This window comes from Emydura macquarii, unplaced genomic scaffold, assembly GCF_026122565.2.
Source record: "Emydura macquarii macquarii isolate MOO-44397 ecotype Brisbane River unplaced genomic scaffold, CSIRO-AGI_Emac_v2 contig_561, whole genome shotgun sequence".
Classification (NCBI taxonomy): Eukaryota; Metazoa; Chordata; order Testudines; family Chelidae; genus Emydura; species Emydura macquarii.
The window spans coordinates 4,542,942-4,569,527 of NW_027130698.1; the positions used below are offsets into that span (position 1 = coordinate 4,542,942).

A 26,586-nucleotide genomic window follows, 5' to 3' on the forward strand; every position below is an offset into this window, starting at 1 on the left:
GGATAATCCCACCGGGTACTGAGAAAAATTTCTCTTTTCTTCAATCAATCCTTTAACCCGCCTTAGCTATCCACTCTGGATCTTTTAAACCCTGATGGCTCCCACCAGGAGTTTCGAGAGAGAACACATTCAGAAATAATACATCTGGAAAAGGCTTCAGGACCCAGTGCTTCTACCTTAAACTAAAGACGTGCCATTATGTCTCCTTAACATGCCCAACCATGCCCTGGAAGTGGTTGATGCTGCTTCCCCCCTCTCTGGTGTACTTAAGACAAAAATTGCTTTCCCCCTGACAGATGCTTTCTCAATGGAGATTTCTAAAAACTAGTTAAAAAAAGGTTAGTGAGAACAGTTCAAACAGCTTAGATTTTGGCAGGTACTGTGGGTGACCTGTCTGTAGTAATGTTAGGAAGTTATTAAAAATCACTGATACAGCACTGCAAAAGTTGCTGAATTTGATCCACTCAGCCTAGATTTGATTCCTCCTCTTTTGTGCTTAAAGGGCCTTCGAGAGGGTAGATCAGGAGTTTTTGCCAAGATGCTTCAGGCATTTAATTCTGAAAACTCATTTCTGAATTGGGTGCTATGCTAATAATGTATTCCAAGACCAGGCCATCTGTAATCCCTCACAGACTCTCTTCTCCTTGGTTTCCCATTAGCAGAGCATCTGTCTTCTCTCGCCTTTATTGTCTGCTCTCTGCATGGGACTCTTAGTACATGGAACACAATAATGCAAAAAATTCATGGGATCACGTTAGGAGAGGGAAAGAATATAAAATTTTGCTTTATGCAGATGTTTTTTTTTTTAAATTTTTTTTACACATAATTAAATGAAACTATTAAAATGCACTGAAGAAAATAGAAACTTTTCAGGCTCTATGGCTTTTGGAGTTTCATGGCAGGTGGCAGGGGTTAAACTGAGGCAGAATGGTCAAGAACTGGGTTTTGCATCTTCCCTGAAATACTTTGTGTCCTGCTGCCTTGCTCTGTCCTGCAGACATCGTTAAGAGTATTGCTCACGTTGCTCCCACGCTAATGCATCAGCCCCTCTTCCTGCTTTTTGGCTTCTGCTTTATGCCTTCCTCTGCCCAAAGTGCATAGGCAGGGTATGGAAGGGAGCTAAGCACTAGCACTGATCAGAGGAGCACTGGCTCAAACTGTGCACAGACCTCTGCTGAAAAGCAGGTCTCACCTTGGTAGCAGAATTTTGCCTTAGTGGTTAGGCATCTGTTGACCTCTGAAGAGGTCATAACCTTTGCGGCACTGGAGGCCTGAGGACCTCCATGTCCCAACCCTCACTGAGGTTATTTTTTGTGTTCTCAAATGAAGGCCAAATCATGACTTCTAACTTAGTTTTACGTGGGTAAAACTCCATTGGTGTCAGTGGGAGTTTTACCTGAATAAGGAATGAGAAAAATTCAATGAAGCTCTAAGGAGTTGACCTTTCAGTACTCACTCAGGGCAGATTGTGCAGTTCTGACACATGCTGGGTAACACCTCACTCCACATGTAGTCCCATTTACATCAGCCACCCCATTATCTCATGATATGTAATTTGTATAAAAAGTTGTGTACGTCAGAACTTATCTTCCTAAAACATGAACGCAACTTTTATTCAAAACTGGTGTCAAAATATAAACTCAATTCAAAACCTGCACCAGCTACTACAAACAATTATTTCAGAAGTGGGCAAGTACCACTTTCCCACTAGCATTTTTCCTGACTCTCAAACAGAAAAAAATAGCGTGCTCTACTTAAAAGTATTTGGTATGGGTTATACACAACTGAAAGAGCTTTATTTCCCTTTTAAGTGCACTTGAGTTACACAAATGTACTTTTTAGTGTAATATTAAGAACAGAAAAAGATTGATTCAAAAGTCAGGTTCTCAAGAAAAAGGGTAGTGAAATGTAAGGCTGTCAAACGATTACAAAAAAAAATCAATCACGAGATTTAAAAAATGTGATGAATCGCAGTTTTAATTGTGCTGTTTAACAAGAATAGAATACCAATTTAAATTTATTATAAATATTTTGTTTTTTTTTAACATTTAAAAATATTACAACACAATTACAATTTCAATTACAACACAGAATACAAAAGTATACAGTGCTCACTTTGTATTTTTTATTACAAATATTTTCACTGTAAAATGATAAACAAAAGAAATAGTAATTTTCAATTCACCTCATACATGTATTGTAGTGCAATCTTTTTATTGTGAAAGTGCAACTTACAAATATAGAATTATTATTATTTTTACCTAACTGCATTTAAAAACAAAACAAAACAATGTAAAACTTTAGAGCCTACAAGTCGAAGAATGAAGACGCATACAAATGGTTAGTGTACCTGGCACGTAAATACCTTGCAACGCTGGCTACAACCGTGCCATGCGAACACCTGCTCTCACTTTCAGGTGACGTATATTAGAAGCAGGCAGCATTATCTCCCATAAATGTAAATAAACTTGACTGTCTTGGCAATTGGCTGAACAAGAAGTAGGACTGAGTGGATTTGTATGAGGTCTGACTGGTGAGTCTTGCCCCACATGGGTTTAGCTGATCATGCTATTTGGAGGTCAGGAAGGAATTTTCCCCCAGGGCAGATTGGCAGAGACCCTGGAGGTTTTTCGCCTTCCTCTGCAGCTTGGGGCATGGGTCACTTGCTGGTGGATTCTCTGTACCTTGAAGTCATTAAACCATTATTTGAGGATTTCAGTAACTCAGCCAGAGGTTAGGGGGTCTATTACAGGAGTGGGTGAGGTTCTGTAGCCTGCATTATACAGGAGGTCAGACTAAATGGTCCATTCTGACCTTAAAGTCTATGAATCAAGGTTAAGATTTCGTCACAGCTATTTTTAGTCACGGACAGGTCACTGGCAATTCACTGAAGCCGTGACCCTATCTGTGACTTCTACTAAAAATGATGGGGGGAGGGGCTGACCAAATGCCCGAGGGGGGAAGATGAGAGCTCTAGCCCCACTGTGGGAGGGTGCAGCAAAGGGAGCGGCATTGGGTCCCCAGCCACCTCTGTGGCTCCCTGCTTCTGTCCACCCCGGCCACGGGTGATGTCTCTGGTGTCCGCCGCTGAGGCTGGGGGCTGTGGGGTATCCCCACAATCCGAGGCGGGTCATGGCTGCGGGGTCCCTGGTGGAGGCTGGGATCTGTGGGGGGCCCTGGGGTGGCTAGGAGCTGCGGGGGCCAATGGGACTCTGGAATCCCCCATGGTGACTTTGGACTCTGGTGTCCCCACATTGCCGCCCCAGCTCATGGCTGCGGGGCTGTCCACACCGGCAGGGGGCTGCAGGGTCCCTACCACCTGCAGTGGTTCAGAGCCGGGGGGTGTCACTGCCTGTGCCGGCAGACAGCAGCTGACAGTGGGTCGGAGCTGCGGGGTCCCTGCCACCACCGGGTCCGTGACTTGTGGATTCGAGGTCTGCCCGCTGTGGTGGAAGGGAGCGGGGTGCCCCGACCATGGTGGATGGCAGTGGATTGCCTCCCACTGCCCGCAGCGGCTCGAGGCTCCAGGGTCTGCTCATCGCTGCCCCAGCTCACTGCTGCGGGGCCGCCTGCAGCGGCTGGGGGCTGCAGGGTCCCTCCGATGGCTTAGAACCAGGGGGTCCCTGCTGCCCACACGGCCAGACAGCAATGGACTCTGCTGCTGGCAACAGCTTGAAAATGCAGGCCTCCTGCACCGGCTGAGAGCTGCCCCTCCCCCAGAGCTCCAGGACCTTCGCTGCCTGTGGCGGCTGAGAGCTCTGGGGTCCCTGCAGCCCCCGGAAGCTGAAGAGGATGATTTCATGGAGGTCTCTGGAAGTCACGGAATCCGTAACCTCTGCGATGAAATCTTATTCTTGTCTATGAGGTGAAATGAAAAATACTATTCCTTTTCTGAAATCTTTTTTCCAGTGCAAATATTTGTAATAAAAATAAAAATAATAATACAGTGAGCACTGTACACTTTGTATTGTGTTTGTAATTGAAATCAATATATTTGAATACATAGAAAACCAGCCACAAATATTTATAATAAATTGAAATTGGTATTCTATTATTATTGGAGTGCGCTTAAAACTGTGATTAATTGCAACTTTAAAAAAAAATCTAAGTTAATTTGTTTTGTGTTAATTGCATGCATTAAATGCCATTAATTGACAGCCGTTAGTGAAGTGATGACTGGCATCTGATCAACTTGATTTTGTAACTGAGACTCATTGCTAGCCAATATAGAGCATACCACAATCAGAAGAACCTTTCCATAATGATGAAACAAAAACAGAACTGCATCGATCCCTATTCCTGTTTCTTCTGCAGATTCCCAGAGTCTGATTCTTCTGATCTGTCTTTAGCTGTTTACAACTCTTTCTACCACAGGAGGCAAGCCCTCTGCAACTTTCATTCCTAACTGGATGACACTTTCTTTTAAAATCTTGTCTAATGCTGAGTTACTCAGAAAAGGGTGCGTAACATTTAGGGAGTTCCCGCCTTCATCCACACATTTTCCTAGCTAATTTACATTATCATCTAGGTCAATATGTGCAGTTACCATTCTTTTCTGGACTTTGGAGATTTTGCTGGACTCTAGCTGGTCTCAAATTTCAAGACTGAGATTTCGTCAGGTCCGCAGCTTGGCAATATTTCACCAGTGGCAGCGATCATCCCTACCTTTCCTAGTCTCCATGCTCATGTTTTTACATGAACCTTTGTTTTTGGGTTTTCATCTTCAAAAATTTGTCCTCCAGGATTAACTCCATGAGTAAAATCCTGGCCTCACAGACATCAGTGGGAAGTTTGCACTAGTTTACGCCCCTTTTGTCATAACACCTTAATGTGGTGGTCTCATCACACCACTTGTGCAAACGTCTCACGTTAAAATTAAAGATGAACCCAAACCACAGCCAGGTCCACAAACTCCAGAATTTGGCAGTAAAATCCAAGTCCAAAATTCACAGGGCAAATAAAAATTCCAGATCCAAACACACCAGAACACTAAGGAATTGTGCAGTTTGGGCCATCTCTAGTTCTGACACAGCATTCTAATGTAAGATATCCTGATGATTCAATGTCATTTCACCACTATCAAATCTGTTTATAAAATAAAATTGGGACCACTGGTGGCCTTGTAAGTTGTTGAGAAAAAATAAAGAAAAGTGGGATTTTTTTTTTTTTGGGACAACTATTTTATCTTATTTCTCCCACATAGATTATGTTAATGGGTTATATAGTCTTTGTTTTTCAGTGGTATCATCAGGGGTCCTAATAATACTTTAACACAAGTGGTTTATTTTCTTTTTGCTTTGAATATATAATTGTTTGCGTAAAATACAAATAATGGACCAGATCCTATAACCATTCTCTCTATGGGATGCCTACAGGGCTTTTAGAGCACTTGAAGAATAGAGTCCTCTGTTGTATACCATGTGTACATTAGCAGATACCCTTCCAAGCCTTATTTCCATTATGTTGTTGAAGATGTCAATAAACAACCTTATCTGTCTGCCTTATGAGTGGAATATGTATTTTAATAATATGTTTTCTTTAGGGAGACTTTATTTAAAAGTAAATATTACAGTCACATACTTATCTAGACCTTCATTTACTACACTATTCCCCTTAGATGGGAAACTAACAAGCTACAGTTTTCTCCATTTACCTTTTCAACACAAGTCTATTTTTTGATGGAGAGTCTCAGTTAATGCACCATTTCCAAAGCTCAGCTCTCAAGGGAGATCTACAACCATTTATAATCACCGAGATGGAAAATCAAACCTCTGACTCCTGCTGACACTAGCCTCCATTACACTAAATAAAAACTATCTTCCTAGGGTCCCCGCTATCATGATGGGGCTTCTCTATTTTCCATACTGCCAGACTTGGCAATAGCATATGCAAAAACTACAAAGAACTATCTTGTTATTAGATAGTTAATATTGCAACAGTACTTACGGGCCCCAATTAGCGTTTGAGCCCCATTATGATAGGTGCTACAGAAACATATGACGACATACTCCCTGCCCTGAAGTGTTTACAGTTGTCTAGCTGTGCCCTCATCTCCTCTTCCCCATGCAGAATCAAGTTTAGGTGCAAGTTGCGGGTATATTCTTATCCTATATTTGCCTCTGTGGGCCCAATGATGCTCCCTTTGGGTTTGATGGGAATTTTACCACTGACTTCTGTGAAAGCAGGATCAGCCCCTACACAATCTCACTAACCTGGCTTCATTTTGTAGGAGGGAGTCATTGAACTGATTCACATATCTCTAAGTATAGTACGCTTGTTCTTAACCAATCCTACACACGAGAGCTCTATTCTATTCTATATTACATTATCAAACATCTATGATAAAAGAACGCGAACATTGCAAAGTCACGCATCTGTGCAACTGCAACTCGGCCTCCTTGTGCACACGCATTATGATTCACTCTTTAATTACAGATCCTTCACCCCCCCAGCTATTCCCTATCTCCTGCATCTTACCCCGCCTCAGCTCCTGCCCCATGGCCACATCATATCTCCTGTCCCACAGCCTGCTGCCCCTAATTCTTCCTATGACCCAGTTCTGGCCTCCCCCTATTTTCCCCCTTCTGAAGCCCTGCTCTAATCCTGTCCTTTCCCTTTCCCGACCCCTGTACGTTGAAATCAGGCTATGCTATCTGGGTGCCAGTACAGGGCGCATTGAGAGCAGAGGGGAAAACACTCAGTTCCTGTGCCTGGTGCGCACAGTGGGCTGCTGGCACCAGCAGGAGCACATGGAAGGACACCCCTGCATTGGAGGCTAGTGCATCCTCAGTCATTTTGTGGGGATGGTGCATGTGCTATCTGGATGGCATTAGGACCTGTGAGGGGCTGGCACATGCTCTGTACAGATGGAATCTTTGGAAAGTTTAGCTGCCAAACTCTAACAAGGCTCTATTGAGCATGTGCTAACTGAGGTGGTTTTTTTTTCCAGCAGCTTATAACTTGGTCAAATTTCGTGATTTTTTTTTTTTTTTTTTTTTTTTAAACAGGGAAGTCAAAAAGCATATCCCTGACACCATGGCGATGCCCTTGCCAAACTCCAAGTTCCTGTATCCGAGCTTCTCAATGAACTGGTACTAAGCATTTTCTTAACTTGTGCACAACAATGTATTTTTCCCTAACCTTTTTCACAGAAATGACTGACCTGTATGAGCTGCAACTTTAATAATAATAATTAGCCTGAGGCAGCCCCCTGGTATGGAATATTTCAGCCTAAGTTTGGCAAAGTTTTAGGGCACTGAAAAAAGGCCCTTATAATGGGAAGTGTCAGGTAACCTTAACAACACGCAGTGCTACTAGGGCTGCCTGTTCGAGGTCTTGTACTGCCGTCGTTGCCACAGTATTGAACACTTTCCACTAGTGTATTAAGTGACATGACTAACATCTGTCAAGTGTAGGTCATTTTCTCATTCATCCCCTCTCCAGGGAGAAATTATCTTGCCTCAGTCTCTGCAAGAGGCCCCCCACTCCCCCCACCCTACCCAATGATACTACCGCAGCAGAGAGAAGGGGAAAAACCTTATCTAAAAGAAGGATGAGGAAGATAACATCAGACTTTGGATGCTTTGGTGACCTTTTCTAAATCTTTTTGCCAAGAACAATAATTTATTTAAAATTTCTTTAGGAGCTATTTAAACATTGAAGGGCTAAAGACAGATTGGCCAGGATTAAAATGACTGAACTATTTTTCTTTGCCCCTTAATTATACAGCATTTATCAATAAAATGGAACAAGAACACCTGACTGGATTATTTATTATAGTGGAAGGCATTTATTTTTACTCACTCCGCTAAGAACAAGTGTCCCTGTTATGGCTAGCTAGCCAGCTGTGTTCTAAGAGCTTTCAGGGGAGGATTAAACTGTCATTTGTTTTATCTCCTTTCATGAAGTAACTATCATAACAGGAGTGAGGCAAGAGCTAGATGTTGCTAGACTTGCTACCTTAAAGGGGGGGGGGGGGGAGGAGCACTAACACCTCCTCTGAAACCAAAGGAAATCCATACAAAATGAGTTTTTAAGAAAAGAGTAAAGTTAGTGCCCTGCATTTATAGTTAAGCGCTCCAAGTGGAAATAACAGTGATTAGTTATCTCTAGCATGTGCTCATACAGAAGTAGAATTATCTGCATTTTTTTTACCCGATTCACTCATTGCATTTAACTAAGACGATCCAGGCTTAAACTTTTCCAGAGGTGGTGTAGTGCAGCGTCGAGCTGGAACTGGGATATCAAGTGCAAAAATGGAGAGTGCCATGAACCTATTGTAGGGTCCTGGGCTTGCCACCTGTAGTCTTTAGCGCATTCATCTGCCTTTCCCTGTTAGCATCACTACTTTCACAGTATTATTCACTTAGCTCATGGGGCATGAGTCAAAATTGGGTTGCTGGAGTGTTTCATGCTGATAAGGGGCCAGCGCCAGGCCCAATTTGAGTGAGTGGTGCTGCAACCCCACACACCAGGTCACAAGGCCACTCACACAAATCTGGCCCATTGAGTCTCCTGTCACGCGAGCAGGGCCAAACCTGAGCAGTGCCGCAACCCTGGAGGTTGCAATGCCTTGAATAGGGAGCTGAGCCAAGCCCCGACAGCCCCATGGGACTGGAGCTGCGGTGAGTGCAGAGAGCAACCTCCTGAGGGTCTCCCACCCACCTCTGGAGGCAGGAGCTGACCATCTCCCCCAGCAGCACCTCCTACCCAGGGGCAGCATACACCTCAGGGCTGGGTTATTAGAGGCAATCATCCTTCTCAACTGGGTCCTTTGACCACAAAGGTTAAGAAATGCTGCTCTTGTACCCCTGTGTCCATCTCCAGTCTGTCTGCCTTATCCGCAGCCCCACCAACAGTGCTAAAGACTTCTAGCACTTCCTCCCTACAGGTGAAGAGTGAGAGCATCTATGCCCGCAATGAGAAAAAACAGGTGGAGAAACTATTTGGGAGAAGAATGTACTTTGCAGCTGCTGCCAACAATTTTGCTGCGTGTATGTATGTCCTGCCTTCATGTTGGTGGTGCAGTTGAACTTGTTCATAGAGAATGACAACATCTACCTCCCCTCTACATCTCATCCATAAAGAGCTCTCAGTGCTTTACAAACAGTGGGCCATATTTTCAGAAAGGCTCAGCACCTAGCAACACTTATGGAACGTCTTTCAGAACAGCTCAGCAGCCAATATGCAGCCAGTATGCTGAGCTCTTTTGAAACTTTGGCCACTTACGTTGTTGCTTACATGGGAGCTGAAATCTTCTGAAAATCTGGCCCAGGAATTGCATCATCACTGAAATGCATGTGCTTCTGGAGCAGAGAGACAACCAACATGCATTCTGCTACATGACTGTGTCAGGAACAAGGATGCCAGGGGAAACCCACACTCTTATGAGAAGTGCCACATGTTGGCACAGATCAGACAGAAAATGAGTTTTTATGGTTTCTCTTTCAGAGCCACACCCAGAAAGCTGTGCTGAACTCAAAGCTGTTCTGTTAAAAATAGCACCAATGTGGTTCAGGATCAGATTGTGAGGGGTTCTTTGCCAGGTAACAAGCAAACATCACTTCAACCATCATTATGTCTTTTGCTGGGAGGGAAATGAGAGGCTGCTACGACTGCTATTTCTAAGAGTTTATGGGCAATGAAACATTGACAACCGTGCAGCTGCCTCTGGGAATCAAAGGAAATGCTACATTGCTGTCTATGCTACAAGCCTGTGTCAGAACAGGGCTTTCTGGCTCAGCTGTTATATGGATTTCACCCATAGCCACAGTGTGCTAGGTACTTTCCACATGCAGATGGAGATACAGTCTCCGCCCCAAAAATGCAAGTTAGGTGTGTCTGTGCTCTACAGCTCATTGTGTTGGTCACATGTACAGAACAACAGAGTTACAGAACTGCTGCCCTGTAGCTCAATGAAGCTGCCACAGGATTTCCTAGCGTGTTTTATAACTGTATTATCCTGTTCACACTGCAAACAAAAGCCATGTGAGAACATGGATGCCCAAGTTAGACAACTACTTGTTGGCGTGACTAGCTTATAATATAGGCAGCCTGAAAACAACAATTCAGGCATCACCGTTCGACATTTATAGTTGTGAAATAGGGGTGGGGTCAGAATTTGGCCCACATCAGTGGGTTGTTTTTTTTATTTTGTTTTTTCTCCAACTCTGACTATAAAGGGGCTGCAATGCCTAAAGGAGAATTTCCCTGGTGCAGGAACAACATAAGTCTGGTGTACATTGTCCCTCTGCTGTCCCCACTTCAAGCCTAGGGGCCGTGTTTGGGGGTTGTGGGGCGAGGAGTGGCCCCAGGGTTGTGCAGATTCTGCGCTGGGGTGCAGCCTGTTGGCAGTTGTTGGGAGGCTGCTGTGTGTTAGAGTAGCACCCTCCTCCTTAGCGGGGCCATCGGTGCAGTGCCTGGCAAAGGGCGCAGCACAGAATCCAGCCTAATATATTTTAAGCTAAAACTTTAAATGTGACCCTTTTTCCAAACGCATCCCCAAAGGATTGTTTCAGCCTAATGTCTGCTGTTGGCAAGGTGGTGGAAGCTCCCTCCCTTTACACGCTTAAAACTGGACTGAACAAAACGTCAGAAAACAGCCAGTAGGAAACAATCCCACATTGGGAGGGCGGTGGACTGGATGACCTAATACTGCAGTGTTGTCCCTGTCTCTAATATCTCTACTTCAGTGCTACAAGGACATCAGGAGGGAATCCATAGTTAAAGCTGCATAGCGAGTTGTACCTAGAATGGAGATTAAATCGCTTTGTTGAATCTAAAAAGCACTGCGCATCGCCTACAGACTTATAGCATTTCTTCTTAGGGGAACGACTGGCTTTTCAAAGCAGCTAGGAGTAAGTGTGTTCAATAGTTAAAATGGATCCTTCTTTAAATAAAGGCTTCCAAGCTTACCTTTCTTTTAGCTCCCTCCAGCTAACTAATAGCTGAGCTGTAGCACTTCAAACTTTAGACACCATGTAAGACCATATCTACATGAGTACTTATGCCAGCAAAACTTTTTGTTGCTCAGAGAGAAGGGTGAGTGCAGAAAGAGCAGCTGCTCAGAAAATGGGATGTTTTCAGCTGAAAATTTCAACTTTTTGTCTAAAAGGTTAAAATACATCACTTTCAGCTGAAAACTGAAAGATTTCGACCAAAAACGTTTCAGTTTTTGGACTTAAGAGTTTTTGGGTTTTTCCGAGGAAAGCAGGCTCCATCCATGCAAGATTCGTTTAGTCAAAGTTCCAATTTTCTATGGAAAAATAGTTTCAATGGAAAATTTTCAACCAGTCCTAAGTGTAAGGCCTACAATAAAGGAAGATGAAGGTATTTCAGCAACAGAGAGATTGCAGATGAGTAATATAAAATATGTAAACTGTTAAAGGAGAAAGTACAAGGTTAGAATATATAGCATGTCTGAGTTTGAATAAGCAGATGTTTGGATTGCGAGAGAAGTAGTTTTTATTGCAAGGGACTCAGCAGCTAAACATTTTTCGATGAAAAAAGTAGTTGGAATATGGTATTTTGCAAAACATTTCAGTGTAATCACAAGTATTTTGATTCTCCAGAATTACCTGTTTTTTGACGACAATTCAAAATAAATTTCTGTATATATTTTTTAAAAAATATTGAAATATTTTGGTGGGGAAGAAAATCCCACTCACTCACTTTTTTTTTTTTTTTTTTTTTTTTTTTTTTTTTTTTTTTTACACTTTCCTCCCTTTTTTCCCCACTGGAAAATAGAGGTGGGTAGGGTAAAAACAGTGAGAAGGTGGGATTTTCCCCACCAAAATGCCAAATGAAATTAAAAATGCTTAATTTTTTTTTTTTTTTAATACAGTTACCTTTTTTCAACGGGCTCTAGTCTGGTGACATGTAGGATGGGAATAGGGCTGTGTGCAGATACATGATGGTAGATATAACTACACTAGAGATTTCCTTGATTTTAATGGGTTGCACTGATGAGAAGGGCACTTGCGAAGCCTTGGAACTGCCAATTAAAGTTTCTAGTGTGAGATAAAAATTGTTTGGGGTTATGCGAAGGGGATATTAATACCCTCAGTACATATGGAAGGGGGATAACCTCAGACACAGCCTCCAAATGCATGCTGCTGTTTCAATAAATAAAGAGCCATATGCTGAAAATTCAACATATTGATTCTATAATATGTCATCCTGCAAGCAAACATGAGACACTCTTCTCTGACTTCAGTTCCCAAACATCATCTCATCTTAATCTTGATGACGTATAGAGCAACGTTCAATCTAATCATTTCCTTTCTGTTTGAATTACTTGTAGAATCCTCCCCCTTAATTGTCCAAACATTTTATTTTGGAACACCACAGCTCAGCAGCATACTCCATTTTTCTTTTTCACTGGGTGTGTTGCGAGAAAATTAATGGTTCCTCCATGGCTAACAGTGTTCTGCGAATTACAGTGCAGACCCACGCAATTGGTAGCACAATAGTGATTAAAGCTAGGCTTTAACAAAGCAACACTGTACACAGCGAAGACATGCTGCAGTCCAAAGAAGTCTCTCCTCTTGTTAGGATTGGTATTCCCCAGATGTTTGAGTTTGTGCTCAGGCTTGGCAAGTTTTAGGGCTGCAATTCAAGCCCAACGCTTGAGCAGTTTCAGTGTTTACTCTTATAGTTTACACTGGGAGATGATTTACAGGCAGTGATGTACTTGGTTTCATGGCTACAACTTCAGACTAAGGGCCCCATCCTGCTCCCACTCAAGTCAATGGTAAAACTTTCATTGACTTCGGTGGGAGCCGACATAGGCTCAAAAGGCGAACTGGCCTCACGCTGCACATCAGCCAGCACAAAAGAAACGTTCAGTTTAAAAACAAGCAAACAAAAGAAAGGCCTGAAATCTTACTTACTAGGAAGTCTTCTTCACAGTACACTTTACCATTGACATTGTAGAAGGCTTTTCCTCGTAGTCTTCTCCCTGTTAGTAAAATATTTTACTGTCAGAGTCTTGTACTCCATTTCCAGAGCAAGCGTGGTCCAGTGGGAACATGTTTTTTACAGGTGCTGCACTGTACTATTTTAGAAGAAACACTGACGTTGAATGGACACCACCAAGAATGATATGGCTTCACATTTGACTTCAGGACCACTCCCTCCCCATTATTTCTCCTTTCTAATTTGCATGATTAATTAATATTTATATTATGATGGTGCCCACTATTCAGTAGGGATTAGGGTCCCACTGTGGTAGGCATTGTACAAACAGAAAAGAGATACTCCTTGCCCTTAAGGGCCATGCTGCTTGAATAATCGTTTTCTTAAAGAAGAGTTACTGTCAGGAAAGTATAAAATAAACGGCAGGTTCTTACATCATAACTCCAGACCCAATTGCAGCCACTAATGCTGCTGATAAAAACTCCTGCTTGCGTAACCCACTGGTGAGTGTATGTTATGGGCCCCTTGCTGTGCCAATCCAGAGATTACGGGTCATTATAGACACCTACTACAGAGGTGTGGCTCTTGAGCTCACACTGCAGTAGCTCTTGCTAGGTGTTGAAGTTCCAGGTTCAATCCCCCAGTTGGTCAACCAAGAGAGGCTCCTGTTAGCTGTATTGGCTCTGCAGTGATATGTGAGAATGGTCTGGGTTGTTCATCATCAACAAAATTGACAGGTAAATTTTAACGGCAGGATCTTTGTTATTGGTAATAGAACCCACCTTGACTTTCCGATCCCAGTATAAGAAATTAGAAACAAAAACATCTTAACTTTTTCTAACTTGTAAATTAAGAACTTTTTATTAACACACCTTGAACCGGCAGTATGCATAGGTGATGGAGGGGGAACCAGATCTGAGTTTCAAGCTTTGAGGGTTTATAAGGAGTAAGCTAACTGTATTTATAACATATATGTTCATCATCTAAACTCTGGACACCTTTATAGTTCAAAAATATACGACAGGTTCCAGTTAATCTAGAGATTCAGTTCAACAAACACCATGATCTCCAGGAATGCAGAAACACCACAACCAGTCAGTCATTCAGACACAAAGGGTCTGCGTCTCCTCTCTCGCCTCCACTGGTGTAAATCAGGAGTTCTTTTAATGTCAGAACCAGTGTGCGTAAGAGAAGAAATCAGGCCAAGGAGCCAAACTCCTCCTGGTGTAACTCATTTAATCTCCAGGAAACTTTGTTCATCAACAGGGATTTATTTAGCCCAAGCTACACCCAGTCCGGTGTGCACATCAAACCATTAACAGGCAGTTGCTTGCGTAAAGAAATGGCAACATACCCTATTAAGGGCCGCAAACAAGCCATTTGCAGCGTGTCTATTGACCCCACAGGCCTATGAACAGTGCAAGGCACCCTATGCTTACATGCCAATCCTCTTTGAATACACTAACTCGGTGGTTTTCAACCTGTGGTCCACAGACTCCTGGGGGTTCGCAGACTATGTCTAACAGGTCCATAAAAGGTTGTCATTACCATAGAACGGTGGTTTTCAACATGTGGTCTGCGACCCCCCTGGAGATCTGCAGACTACGTCTAAGATTTCTAAAGGGGTTCACACCTTCATTCGAAATTTTTTAGGGGTCCGCAAATGAAAAAAAGGTGGCAAACCACTGGACTAACTACATATATACTGAAGTGGCTTTTATTATGTAGAACATGCACAACTGTCCCCCAAAGGCACAAACTTGGATTCTCAGAGACCCAGAAAAAGAACAAGTTGCAGAACTGAGGCACTCCCCCATAAATACGGGGCTACCAGCCTCCATGAGTTTAAATTTCAGGGCTGTTCACTGAGAGTGGGCTAGCAGAATGAATCAGGGGAGGGGAAGGAGGGGCTCTTTATTGTTGCTGTAAACAACATTGAGGAAAATGTGATTAATTTTAAATGTTTAAAAAAGTGTCTTTTAGAAACTGCTGCTGTGTTCTGACCCTAGGAAAATGTGTGGCACAGAGACATGGGGACCTGAGCTGACACTTCTGGGTAATCACATGCTGTATGTGGTTGTCTGGAGGATTATCGGCATAGCCAAGGAAATGTTTCCTTCCATGCAGATTCCTGAACGGTAGCGTACTGCTCACAAGTGGCTCTCTCTTGGTGCTACTGGTAGGCAGACACTCAGTTAAAGGTTCTGTGCCTCCTGACTCGTGTTTAAAGTCCCTTCTGTAAAATGGGTCCATTCATGGCAATAAAGTCATTGCACTGTCTGACTGATTTATAAACTTTCAGCCTGATTACGCGTCAGTGGATAAACACTTACCGGAGTATTAAGGGAGAGTTTTTCAAAGGGATGCATGTGTTAAACCGTGCATGCTGTGTCTGCACCTGATTCTGCCTGTGTGCTCAAAACAAGGCTCTCTGCTGAGTACAGTTAGTCATTCTGCATGTGTGTGCGCATTCAAGTGACCTTTGAAAACGTGGCTCCCCCTGTAAACTGTCTCCTCTGGAGCCTCACTCAAAATGCAACCTGCAGCAGATACACTGTGGTGTTTGGGAGCGCACCTGAGAAGATTACTACTGTGAGGACAAAGCCCAGGATCCTGAGTGACAGCGATCCAGTCTTACCTACTGGTCAGCTCCGTCTGTTCTCATCTGTTATAGCATCCTTCAGTCCCTGTGGGCCGTGCAAGCACAGCTGCCTCTGCTGTGGCCCAGCTGTTGGAGCCACTCTCCCCTCCCTAGTCTCCAGTCCCTGTAATCCTCGTCCTCACCCGTCATCAACCACTCGCTCATCCTGGCTCGGCTGTTGTAGCTCTCCAACCTGCCTCTCCGCTCTGCTTGCAGAGCTGCCCCCCCCCCCAGATACTTCTCCCCTACATATCCAGAGCCTGGCCATTCCCTGAAACCTGCTTCCTATCCCTGCCCTGAGAAGCCGGGGTACAGCGGTCACTGCTCCCCCTCGCAAAACCCTCCTTCCTTCTCTACTCCACCCCGCCTCCAGCAGCCGGATCCAATCAGGAACCCTCCTTCTGCCCTACCTGATTCCTCAAGAGGAGGAGCCCCAGTGCCTGCTCCTCCTCCCATCTGTTGCTCTCCCCTTCTTCCTTCGGGACAGCACCACCCATCCCGTTGGCCATCCAATAGCCCACTCAGACACTTCAGGCATAAATGGATTCAACGAGCCAAGTGTATTCGCCCTCCAGAGACGAAAGACCCAAATCACCACAAACACTCAGACTCCAGTCACCTGTAACCTGCCTTATAAAAACTCCTTCAGGCCAATGTGCATCTGCCTGCTTCGTGTAAAGGAGACAGCGCTCTACATGTGTCTCCATGTGCCTAGGCAAGGATCTCAGCCAATCACAGAACAGCCACGTCTCACCTTATCCCCTTGTACATGCACACAAGTCCATGCTGACAGCGCACAGCCCTACGTGAGCAGCTGCCTTGCTCCTTTCCGGGCAACTCCTTCCCTCAGAACTCTGCCGCCCACCCTGGCAGTTACTCACCTGAGCCCTGAGCTCAGCACCACCTCAGTGAACAAGGAGGCATTGCCCTCCCCCGCTTTCAAAACCACACAAAGCATGAGCAAAATGATGATTTTTATGGTAACATGAAAGTCTCTGTTTCGTTTGCATCTTTAATCACCTCTTAAAGCTCTTTATTGCCTCATACAGTGTACTCCTCCGCCATCAGTATTATCCCTTAGTCACGCAAGCCATCGGGATCGGGGCAACATCAATGCCTAGTTTCCACGGGTCTCCTTAAGTGTCACTCTGGCTCACTTGAAAAGTGTTTTTTCCAGTCCTCTGCCTTGCCCCTAAACATATTGTGGCTTGTGCCAGCTTGTAGAGGAGTTACACCCAGTGTGGGCCCGGGAGCAGGAAGCATGCGCTCATCTCTAGTCACTGGGAAGATGGGGGTGGGAGGGACTGGCCGGGAGAGGGTTACAAAGGCTCTAGAAGGGCAGGGAAAAAACCCAAACGCTGTCGTCTACCCCGACTGTGTTACCCAGTTCAGAGCCACATGGCAATCAAAGAGCTAATACCAAAAAAAAAAAAAAAAAAAAGCTGTGGGGTGGTTCTTGAAAGGGGGACGTGGTTGTTCATGCCCTCTGATTCAGAGCTGGCAGGCCTAAGAACCTGCTGTTTACGTGCTTTCAGGTGTTAGAAATCAAATGAAGGGCCTCACTATGGCCAGGAGCTTCTGCTTGCCCACTCAGTAACATTTCCATGTTACACACAAGGACTCCCAACAAGTAAATCGGGGAAGAAAACTCACATTGCTATTTTAAATGGTAATTCTCGCTCTCTTTCTCCGCCTTGCACCCCGCACCCACCCACCGTCATTGGCACCTGCAGCCCGAAGACATTAAGTGCCAAATCCTGGACTCTAGCCCAGATGCGATCGCTGCAGGCAAGGGAATCCTCCTCTGGGCCAGGGCAGCCATGGTAGCCTCATGGTGCAGAGCCCAAACCATGTGAAGGAGAATGGCTGTAAATCCATGTTGGTGATGATCCACAGGCCCTGCCCTGTACTCCAAAGTGCCTTGCATTCTGGGCTATAGAAAGCCCTGCAGAACAAAGCTCCATGGAGCTAACCCCCATTCTTTTTGTAGCAAAGTACAACTGATGCAGTTCCACTGGGTCAGGGCTCTCCAGAACTGTAGAGGACGGGGCACAATGTTGGCCAGAGCAAACTGAGTAAAAATTCTGTTGTGATGTAGCCCCCAAATGCACTTCTTTTACTGGGCACTTGACTGGTAGCTGATCGCCTTGTGGAAATCAAATAGCTTCAGCAAACCAGAGCACAGGAAAAGTGTATCATTAGTGGCTCACCACTGTGTGGCAGTTTTCACTAACTGTACAGCATGCAAATCCTTACAGCCAAATGTTACCATTCCATATACCCAGAACAAAGATGGCTGCCTCAACTTCACCTTTCATACAGCTGGTATAATAAAAAAGGTCAATTTCTAAACATGATTTTAACTCAGACTTTTATACAGCACCTTGTATCTCTAGATCTCATAATGCTTTACAAATGAAGACAAACATGATAATCCCCATTTTACAGATGGGAAAACCGAGGCACAGAGAGATAGAGTGACTTGCTTAAGCTCACATAACACATCAATAGTATAACTGGAGAATGCTTCCTTACCTGGTAATTAGTATTTTAAATAATAATTAAAAAGCCTAACAAGACTTTTACCTTGGAGGATTTTATTTGGTGAAGGATAATACAATAGTTAACTCAAACAAGAAACAACAAATCATCATTCAAACACCACAAACTGCTACAGAACTTTGGTCTCTGCATAGTGTATTTCAGAAACATAAGCAATGATGTGCATTCCATTTAGTACATTTAAGCTCCAAACTCTCCATTAATGTTGAATGCACAAGAAAATATTATAGTTACTGCTCAGCCAACTAGTGTGTGTAAAAGTCAACACCATGATCCGAGCTATTAGTCCAAAACATAGCTGCTCAGTTTCCCCTTCTAATGACTATATTAATGTATCCCATTGCAGGCTACTGTCCTCTTCCACAATGTATTGTCACTGCCTTCTAAAAGCCTGAGACTGACAAAACCAGGAGCAACATGCAGATAGCTCATTAAATCAGTTATAATAAATGGCGTGGCCTAAAGTCCTTAGCTGCTTGTGTGGCTTTTTGTATCATCACTACAGTTGTGTTTCATAAACACAGTGCTTCCTTCCTTCCTTCTTCTGTGGTTTTAGCAGGATACAGACCCTGGCATGTCTACCTTGTCTGACCAGTTTTCAGCAGCACAGAGGAAGTGAGTCTCAGTTTCACACCTGCCCAGTACCAGAAAAACAACAGGTCAGCTTGGGACGCAGCCTGTTTGTTGCACAGGTGGGCATACCGGTGTTAGCTTTTATCTAACTAGTATGGGTAAGAACAACAGCATAGATGCAGTGGCATAGGTTTTAGTGCAGACTATCTACCCAAGTACAAGCTGCCAGGGAGCCTGGATATGCACTCTGGTTGCTAGCAGATGTTGAAGCCTGTGCCACCATATCTATACTACCATTGTTACCTGGGCTAGTTTGATTCGAGTTAGTGTGGCTACGCCTACCCGTGCTACAAACACACCTTCACTTGCACTGTAGACTTACCCAAAGAGACTGTTTAGGAAGATTTTCCATTGTCGACATTGGCTGTCAGTACCTGCTCCCTCCTGTCTTCCCCTCACCTCAGCTGGTGTAAACAACAGTCAAAGTGTTAGCAGAGCTTGGACAAAACTGTTTTCAATTCTGTTACAGAAAGCATGATCTAGACCTTATGAAACAAAATGTGTTTGAGACCCGGTTCCAGCAGGCCTCAGTGAAGCTTTCTGTAACTATGCTGAAAATTGCCCAGTCCTCTCTATGCTCAAGTAGCTAAAGCATTTTCAGTGCCATCTAGGAAGGGGAAACCTGTTATCAGCAATGAGCTAGTCGTTCAGTGTAGATGTTAAGTTGCCTTTATCACGTCACAAACTCTTAGTGGAGTAGATTCTGATCTCAGTTACACAGGTATGGGTGTAACTGAAATCAGAAATCGACCCAGCATCTCAACCTCTCCTTCTGTGAAATGGGGGTAGTAACCGCTCACTGTGACACAGGGCTGTGATTAAGCCTAATTACTATTTGTAGAGTGCTTTGAAGTTAAAAAGTGCTAAGTATTATAATGTGTGTAAAATTCTTTCATGAGTAAAAACAGGCATGTTTTATATAATTATTGACTAGTGTTGTGCTAAGAGTGATGTTGGAGGCCCAGTAGTGAGATCATATGAGAAGCCTGAATTGTTTTCCTGACTAATGTTGGTTAAGAACAACACACCATCCTTTCTGAATAAGGGGAATGTCATGCATCTAAACTTCAGCCCTCTGGACAACACATGACACCTCCAGGACTATCTGTCCATTTGGAAGAAAATACCTGGGCACACTCTTCACAATCTAATGTTACAGTTGTGTGGAACAGGAAGCCTATATTTTGCTCAGAAAACTCTAATTTACACATCCCGGTATGATGAACAATCAGAGGTCAGATGAGGGTGCATTGTTTCCTGAGGTGAGAATAGCTCCCTAATTAAAGCAAATCTGAATATAAATGTCAATTGTTACAGTTACCGACCTGGAAAATTATACAGAAAGGGAATTCCTTGTCTCTTAATGTACAATATAAGGAATATTCTTAAATAGGCCTGTATACAAAGCTGGTGGAGAACTCACTGAACCTAAATTTCTAATATCATTTCTCCAGAAGAGGGCATCATACATTCTCCCAGTCCCCCAGAAAGCTTCTGCACTGTCAGCAATAAGAAAAGAAGGGATAGACAGCAGTGCTAGTAGGGATAGCTGTGGCTTCCCTATTGGAACAGCTGCAATGAAACAGAGAGTGGGATTTTCCAAAGCACTCAACACTGGCCCAGCTCTGCTTCCACTGAAGTCAATGGCTGAATGCAAGTAGAATTATGCCTATCCTTAGCACTTTGGAAATTGCACCTATAAATTACAGGAACTCCTTGCTAAAGGAGCATGAATATAACCATGGTGTCCTGTTATAACGGACTCTTCTGGAGAGCATGAGTACTGATGCAAGATATAATGATGCATTTTTAGTAGCCATCCTTTCCACTATTAATTTTACTTTATAATTTCCACTTCAGTGGGTAAATATGACACTAGACAGGGAATTACCACACCTCTCTGAGGAATACAACAACTCAGAGTTCTGATTCATGACTCATAAAGCTTCCCAGGCACAAAGTAATTCCTGGTTTCTCATGCCGGATTGATTAATGAACTGTGTATATTTGTTTTACTGAGCAATGTAAAACATGGATCCAATTGCTGGTTAGCAGCGTAAGATGTCATCTTTGTAATGAATGGTGTTAGGACACCATAACTATGGGTCTCATACTAGCATTTGGTGACATCTGAAGGTGTACATGATAAACTGACATGTAAACGTACACACACAGTTAATTGACAGCAGCAGATAATTGACTATATTGCAGCTGACTCAAAAGAGAAAGCAAAGCTCGGGAACTCTGCACACTGACACTGGACTTCACTAATAGCAGCACGTGCGTTGAGTCCAATTTAAAGTTCTGTTAGCATTTCCATTATAAGCTTGGGGCCAGATTCTCCTCTCCTGGGAGACTCAGCCCAGAAGGCGCAGCCCAGCAGGAGGTGCCCCCTTTTGTGCCAGATTGACCCCTGGCATTAGCTTGGAGCTGCTCTAACTTAGAGCAGCCTTACCTCTGCAGGCCCTGGCGAGCACTACAAACAGGCTTCACCCTGCCCTGCCCACCGTGCTGAGGCTATAGTATCCTGGGAGACTAGTAAATTGGTCCTGTGCTGCCCCTGTGCCAGAGGAATTCTTCCCCAGTCTCTTGTATCGCCTTTAGACTCCTACATAATGTCAGAACAGCACATGGACTCGGGATGGGGGCCAGGATCGGGCCCTTAGATTGTAAGCTCTTTGGCACAGGGCTGTATCTTTACTTGCTATATAGGGCATCATGCCTTTCTATGGTGCTATATAAAAACTCAGTCCTGCCAACCCCAAACGTTCAAAAATCATGAATTAGATGTGAACATCATTGGCTTAAAAACATGAGACTTTAAAAAATAATAAATGTTGGGTATTTTTATTTGCCTTCAGGTTTAGGGGGTTACATTTTCAATCTTTTCTCTGCATCCATGGGGGCTAGAAAGTTACTTTAAAAAAAAAAAAAAAAAAAAAAAGGGAAGGAAACGGAGATTCTCAGGTAATCACAGGAGCTGTGGCCTTATAGAAAACTCCAAATACCAGGAGCTTGCAATAAAAACAAGACAGTTGGCAACACAGAACATATTAAACAATAACAAATCCATCAATCTCAAGGGATCCTGTTACTCATCTCTAATTTACCAAAGGATAAAACTTAGTAGATTGGTCTCATTCAGGAGGCCCACTTTCTTTTACTGTATTAAGAAAAGAACAATTTGCCCTGTCTGTAAATTACAGAAGTGCCAAAAGAAAACAAAAGGTTCACAATCTTTTTAGTTCCCCCTAAACTCATATGTGCGTTTGTGGCTGACACATCCACATTCCTCCCTCTGGGCTTAGCTGTGGGGATCTGCCACGGACATTTCCTGTGGATGGGCTCTCCCGTTTCACCCCGTGCTGCGGATGGGGAGCTGCAAATCTGCTTTTGGCCCTTGTGCACTCATCTGACTCGTTAACCCTGGGAGGCAAATTCCATCCCCTGCAGAGGACCTGCACAAGACCGGTTGGCAATGTGAGTGCTGATTTACAGGGATGGCGGAAAAGAAGGAGGGAATTACAGGGATCCAGTGGGTCAAATACACACACACACAAACCCCATATTGGGGCGCAGAAGGGCATCAGGGTGGGTTAGCCCAGCTCACAGGCTGCACTGCAGTCACAGTGCCCCTATGGTCCTCCCCTGGAACAAGCTTGATTGCTCAGACTTTGAGAGGGAAGGGTGAATTTCTAGGGATTCTGATTTTTTCAGGGAGGAGAAAAAAAAAATCAGGACCAAATTCCTTTGAAAAGAAGATGCTGCATGTTGGCAGAAGCCACTTTTCACAGGCTTCAGCCGTTTGAAATTTGAAACACTAAGTGGCTACTGTGGATGTGCTGTATTCGTCTTTTCAAAGAAATCTGGCACAGAATTTTACTCCCCTGTTTTAGGACCCAATCCTGCATTCCTTTCACGCCCAGACTCCCACTGATTTCAAGGAATGTAGGATTGGATTCTAAATGTGTGCTTTTCTTACACAATAGTCCCTCATGGTTACGATCTATTGAGCAACACACACTTTAAAAACCATTTGGAATTGCAGGCTCATCTGACAGGCCAGAACAGTTGTAAAGATCTTTCATTATTTCAGGAAAAATGCCTGGTGTGTGTGTATACACACACTGACACATTTTTCTGGTTTCAGACTGAAGGAATGCCACCCGCCCCAAGCATCAAGATGCATCAAAATCTTTCAGAGCTCTGCCCTGATGTCTAAGAAAGAAAGAACTAGATGCAACTTTGCTATTTAAAAAACAGAACCCAACATAGAAGCAGCTGTACCCCACGGATAGTTTTACAGAGAACTTTTGTAAAGCCCTTTTAAAAAAATTTGAGGTGGCTAAGACAAAACAAAGTCTTACATTGCTATTTTTGAGGATGCTGTATATTAAGTTACTAGGCTATTAGGATGCAAATCTCAAATGTACAAGCTCCTTACTTGGCCATAAACACAAAACAGTATACATTGTCCTTTCAGAAGAAAAGGTTTGCTGCTAAAATAGCAGAAGCTCTACGTAAATAAGCAACATTCTTTCTGCCTGAGGTCACTGACTTGCCCTATTCAATTTCGGCCTAGTCTGGGATTTGACAATCTAAGCAGGGGAGAGGCCCTTTCCTTTTTTTCAAAAGAATGCTGGGATTTTATTTGAAATTTAAACTCTTGCAAACAAAAGGTGGCATGGTACGCCAGAGGCCTGTGAAGGTGGAGTACAGGATGTGTATTGTTTTCTCCTTTTACATAGATTCTTTCAGGAAAGAGCATTCAGAGTCTGTGAACAAATTCTAATAAAATATTATCAGGTAGATAGAAAGAGTAGATTTAAAAAAAATATTCACGTAGGGGAATCATAGCAAACATTTTCAAGATATAATTTTAAATTATGTTTTTAAAAATCTGAATTTAATTTACCCCAATTTTCAGAATCCCATCTATAATTAAATTTTTTTAAATATGTGTCTTTATGTCAGAACTGCAGATTAATTTTGATTTTGTGTTTGTACAGTGATTACCAAATCAAGATTCATTTCGTATCTCTATATCAAGTCAGTCTACCTTAGCGGGTCAAAAGTTTATCTAGTCTCTCTCTCTGTCCATTAGTAGTTTGCCCACACTATGGTATCTTAGTGCAATGGTATGGCACTATGGTATCTGAGTGCAAACAAAATTATAAAATTCTTTAGAACATTGCCCTGGGTGGTGTGTGGTCATTTCCATCAGTGCAAAGTGATTGCAAACTGCTACCAAATCAAAATGATGGGGTTCCACACTCACTTTGCAGGATTATAAAAGAATATACAAGGGGGCAGATCAGCAGCTGGTATAAATGGTCAGAGCTCCACTGACGTAAATCATCCTGGCTCCATTGACAACTGCCGAGGATCTCCCACAAGGCAGATCTAGTCTTCATTAGGAAAAAAGTATGTTCTTATCATGCGTTAGCTAACCCATAGTACAATCCAAATGAAGACAAGCAGTTGTAGTATTAACACATTCACAGCTCCAGGTGTAAACCAGATGCTCTCCCCAATATTTACCTTGATGTGCTAACGTGTTAAAACAACAAACTGTCCAGTCTTCACTAGGATTTTACCTCATGCTAGTGATCACGTTAGCTAACCACAATGTAATCAGGTCAAGTGAAGCCCACCATGCCTAGCTACATCGTGCTAACAACTGCCTGTGCCTTGTCTCCACTAGGATTATACAGTGAGATACCAATCATATATCTTACTGTAAAAGCCCACCTTTTTTGGCAGTGCAGACACAGCCTTAATGCATTGTTTGCTTTAGTGTGGAATTCTCTCTCCCTCTCCTATGCTCCAGTCATGTTACTAAACCGAAGTAACCCAACGCTACTGGGACAAGCAGGGAGTCTGTGGCCTGTAGTGGGAGTGGAACATTGTAGGTACCAAATTATGAACCCCAGAGACATTTTCAATCTTTCATACAATGTGAGAATCTGAAAATTTGGCAGACGTTTCCTTTCTCTCCTGCTTATTTATTTATCCAGCCTATTCCACCCTTTGTTTCCAGTGGAGGACATATATTATTTCCATGGATCTCAGACGGAAGAGCTTATATTGAAAACGGATTTATAAAATTTAAGTCAAGCATGTGTTTAAAAATTAAAAAGAAAAGTAACAGCCTGAGTTGATTTAATAGCTATTTATTTTATCTATACTCCCCTCTGTAAGCTAGTAGGCAGATACACTGTCTGAGAAAGGTAAAATAAAGCCCCAAACTATAGTTCAGTTCAGGTTCCTTTCCTCAGGGCTAGCTTTATTAATAACATAGAAGATTAAAAACAAAGGCAAATCAAGTCAGAACACTTGGTAACAACCACTAGAGCCTTTTCCAGCATTCAGCAAGATGGGAGGGGAAAAGATACTCCTTCCTCCCTAGGAAGCTCCCACGCTACAATAGCTTCCAGTTCCCCTTTGCTTTCATAGCCCTGCCCCATCACCCATGTGACAGGCAGGGAGTCTGGGCTTTTCTTGTAACCCATTACATGCTGGAATTTAAGGGGTTGCCTTATACATTATCACACCATTCAAAGGTCTCCGTGCATGCAGATTTTATAAAACACAAACAAACAAACATACAAAATCGAACTGGTACTTTTCCAGCCTGTCAAACTCAGGAAATAAAATGCTGCCTCCCTCCCTCCCCTCAGCCACCCTGTTTCCATTGAAAATGCCCTGTCACTAGCCCCCATCCATTTAACATAGGGGCTCTTAGTTCAAGTAGGTGGGCTGATCTCAGCTGCTGTCATGCCCTAGAGGTATAAGCCAGGGCCCAAACTATTTAGAGTTTTATAAGTCAAAGTCAACACCTTGAACTGCATCTGGAAATGAACTGGATGCAGACATGAAGTGGAGGCCTGTGCAAACACAGAGCACAGATGTACTGTTATTTGCATTGCAGTAGAACCTGGGATCTCCAGTCAGGAATTGTGCTAGGCATAGTGCAGGCAAGCAATGAGAAAGTAGTCCCTTCCCCAAAGGGTTTACACTCCATGTATGTGCTTCCTGCGAGGAATATTGCTAAGTAAGTGGACCACCAAATTCTGCACCAGCTGAAGTTCCAAATGGCCTTCCCATACAGTTTATTGCTATAACCCACCTCAAAGTGGCTATTGCAATAGATCTCTATCCAAAGGAAAGGTTTGCAATCTCTAGTCAAGCTCTCTTGGAGCCTGCTTGCTGTTTGAACAACCAGAACCAGCTGGGGAACCAACACAGCCCCATGTTGCAAACCTGAACAACAAAGGGCAAGTAAACTCTCTCAGCTGAGTGAGCTGACAGAGCCTCCCGCATTACCTCCAGTTCTTCCCCCAGCTGATTACATTACTTCTCTTTCACTTAAGTTGAGCCTCACCTAGCTAGCTCTTAGAACAACTGGGCTCTTGGCTAGACAGTGACAAATCTGATCAGCAGCAACAGCAGGACCAGATAAAATAAAGACAAGGAGCAGAGTGGCATCTGTCTACGCTGTATATGAAGGCACAGAATCCCATACCACCTCACTCTCTCTCCTAATATTTTATATATATGCTGTGCAAGCGGGGTGGACAAGACCAAATCTTGTGGCAATCTGCAAGAGAGATCCCTGAAGGTAATTGCCCAAAACTACCCACTGAGTCCTCTGAGAGAGACAAGAACAGATCTGCACAAGAATAAGCTTTCTTTCTTCCTGCCAGTAGACTTATGTGCGTCAGCACCTCACAGTCAATGGCATCAAAGGCAGCTGCTGACAAATCTAAACGAATCAGCCTGGATACTTTATCTGAGTCATATCCAGAAAGAGATCATCTAGCCAACACACCCAG

At 43.5% G+C, this 26,586-nt stretch overlaps 1 protein-coding gene across 6 annotated transcripts in view; it reads right to left on the reverse strand.

Moving 5' to 3' along the window:
• WTIP (WT1 interacting protein) overlaps positions 1–26,586 on the reverse strand; it is a 105,722-nt gene that overhangs the window by 21,845 nt on the left and 57,291 nt on the right. Inside the window, exons 3-4 of one of the 6 annotated variants that reach the window (XM_067540075.1) lie at positions 12,891–12,958; positions 11,018–11,254 (exon numbers count right to left, since the gene is read on the reverse strand). The exons of 2 other annotated variants lie outside the window; for them this stretch is intronic. In XM_067540075.1, coding sequence (XP_067396176.1) covers positions 11,180–11,254; positions 12,891–12,958 — 143 coding nt within the window. In that variant the 3' untranslated portion in view covers positions 11,018–11,179. Of the gene's footprint in view, positions 1–11,017; positions 11,308–12,890; positions 12,959–18,602; positions 18,753–19,073; positions 19,156–26,586 lie in introns of those variants that run through there. 3 more of the 6 variants (XM_067540076.1, XM_067540074.1, XM_067540073.1) reach the window with 3 other exon arrangements.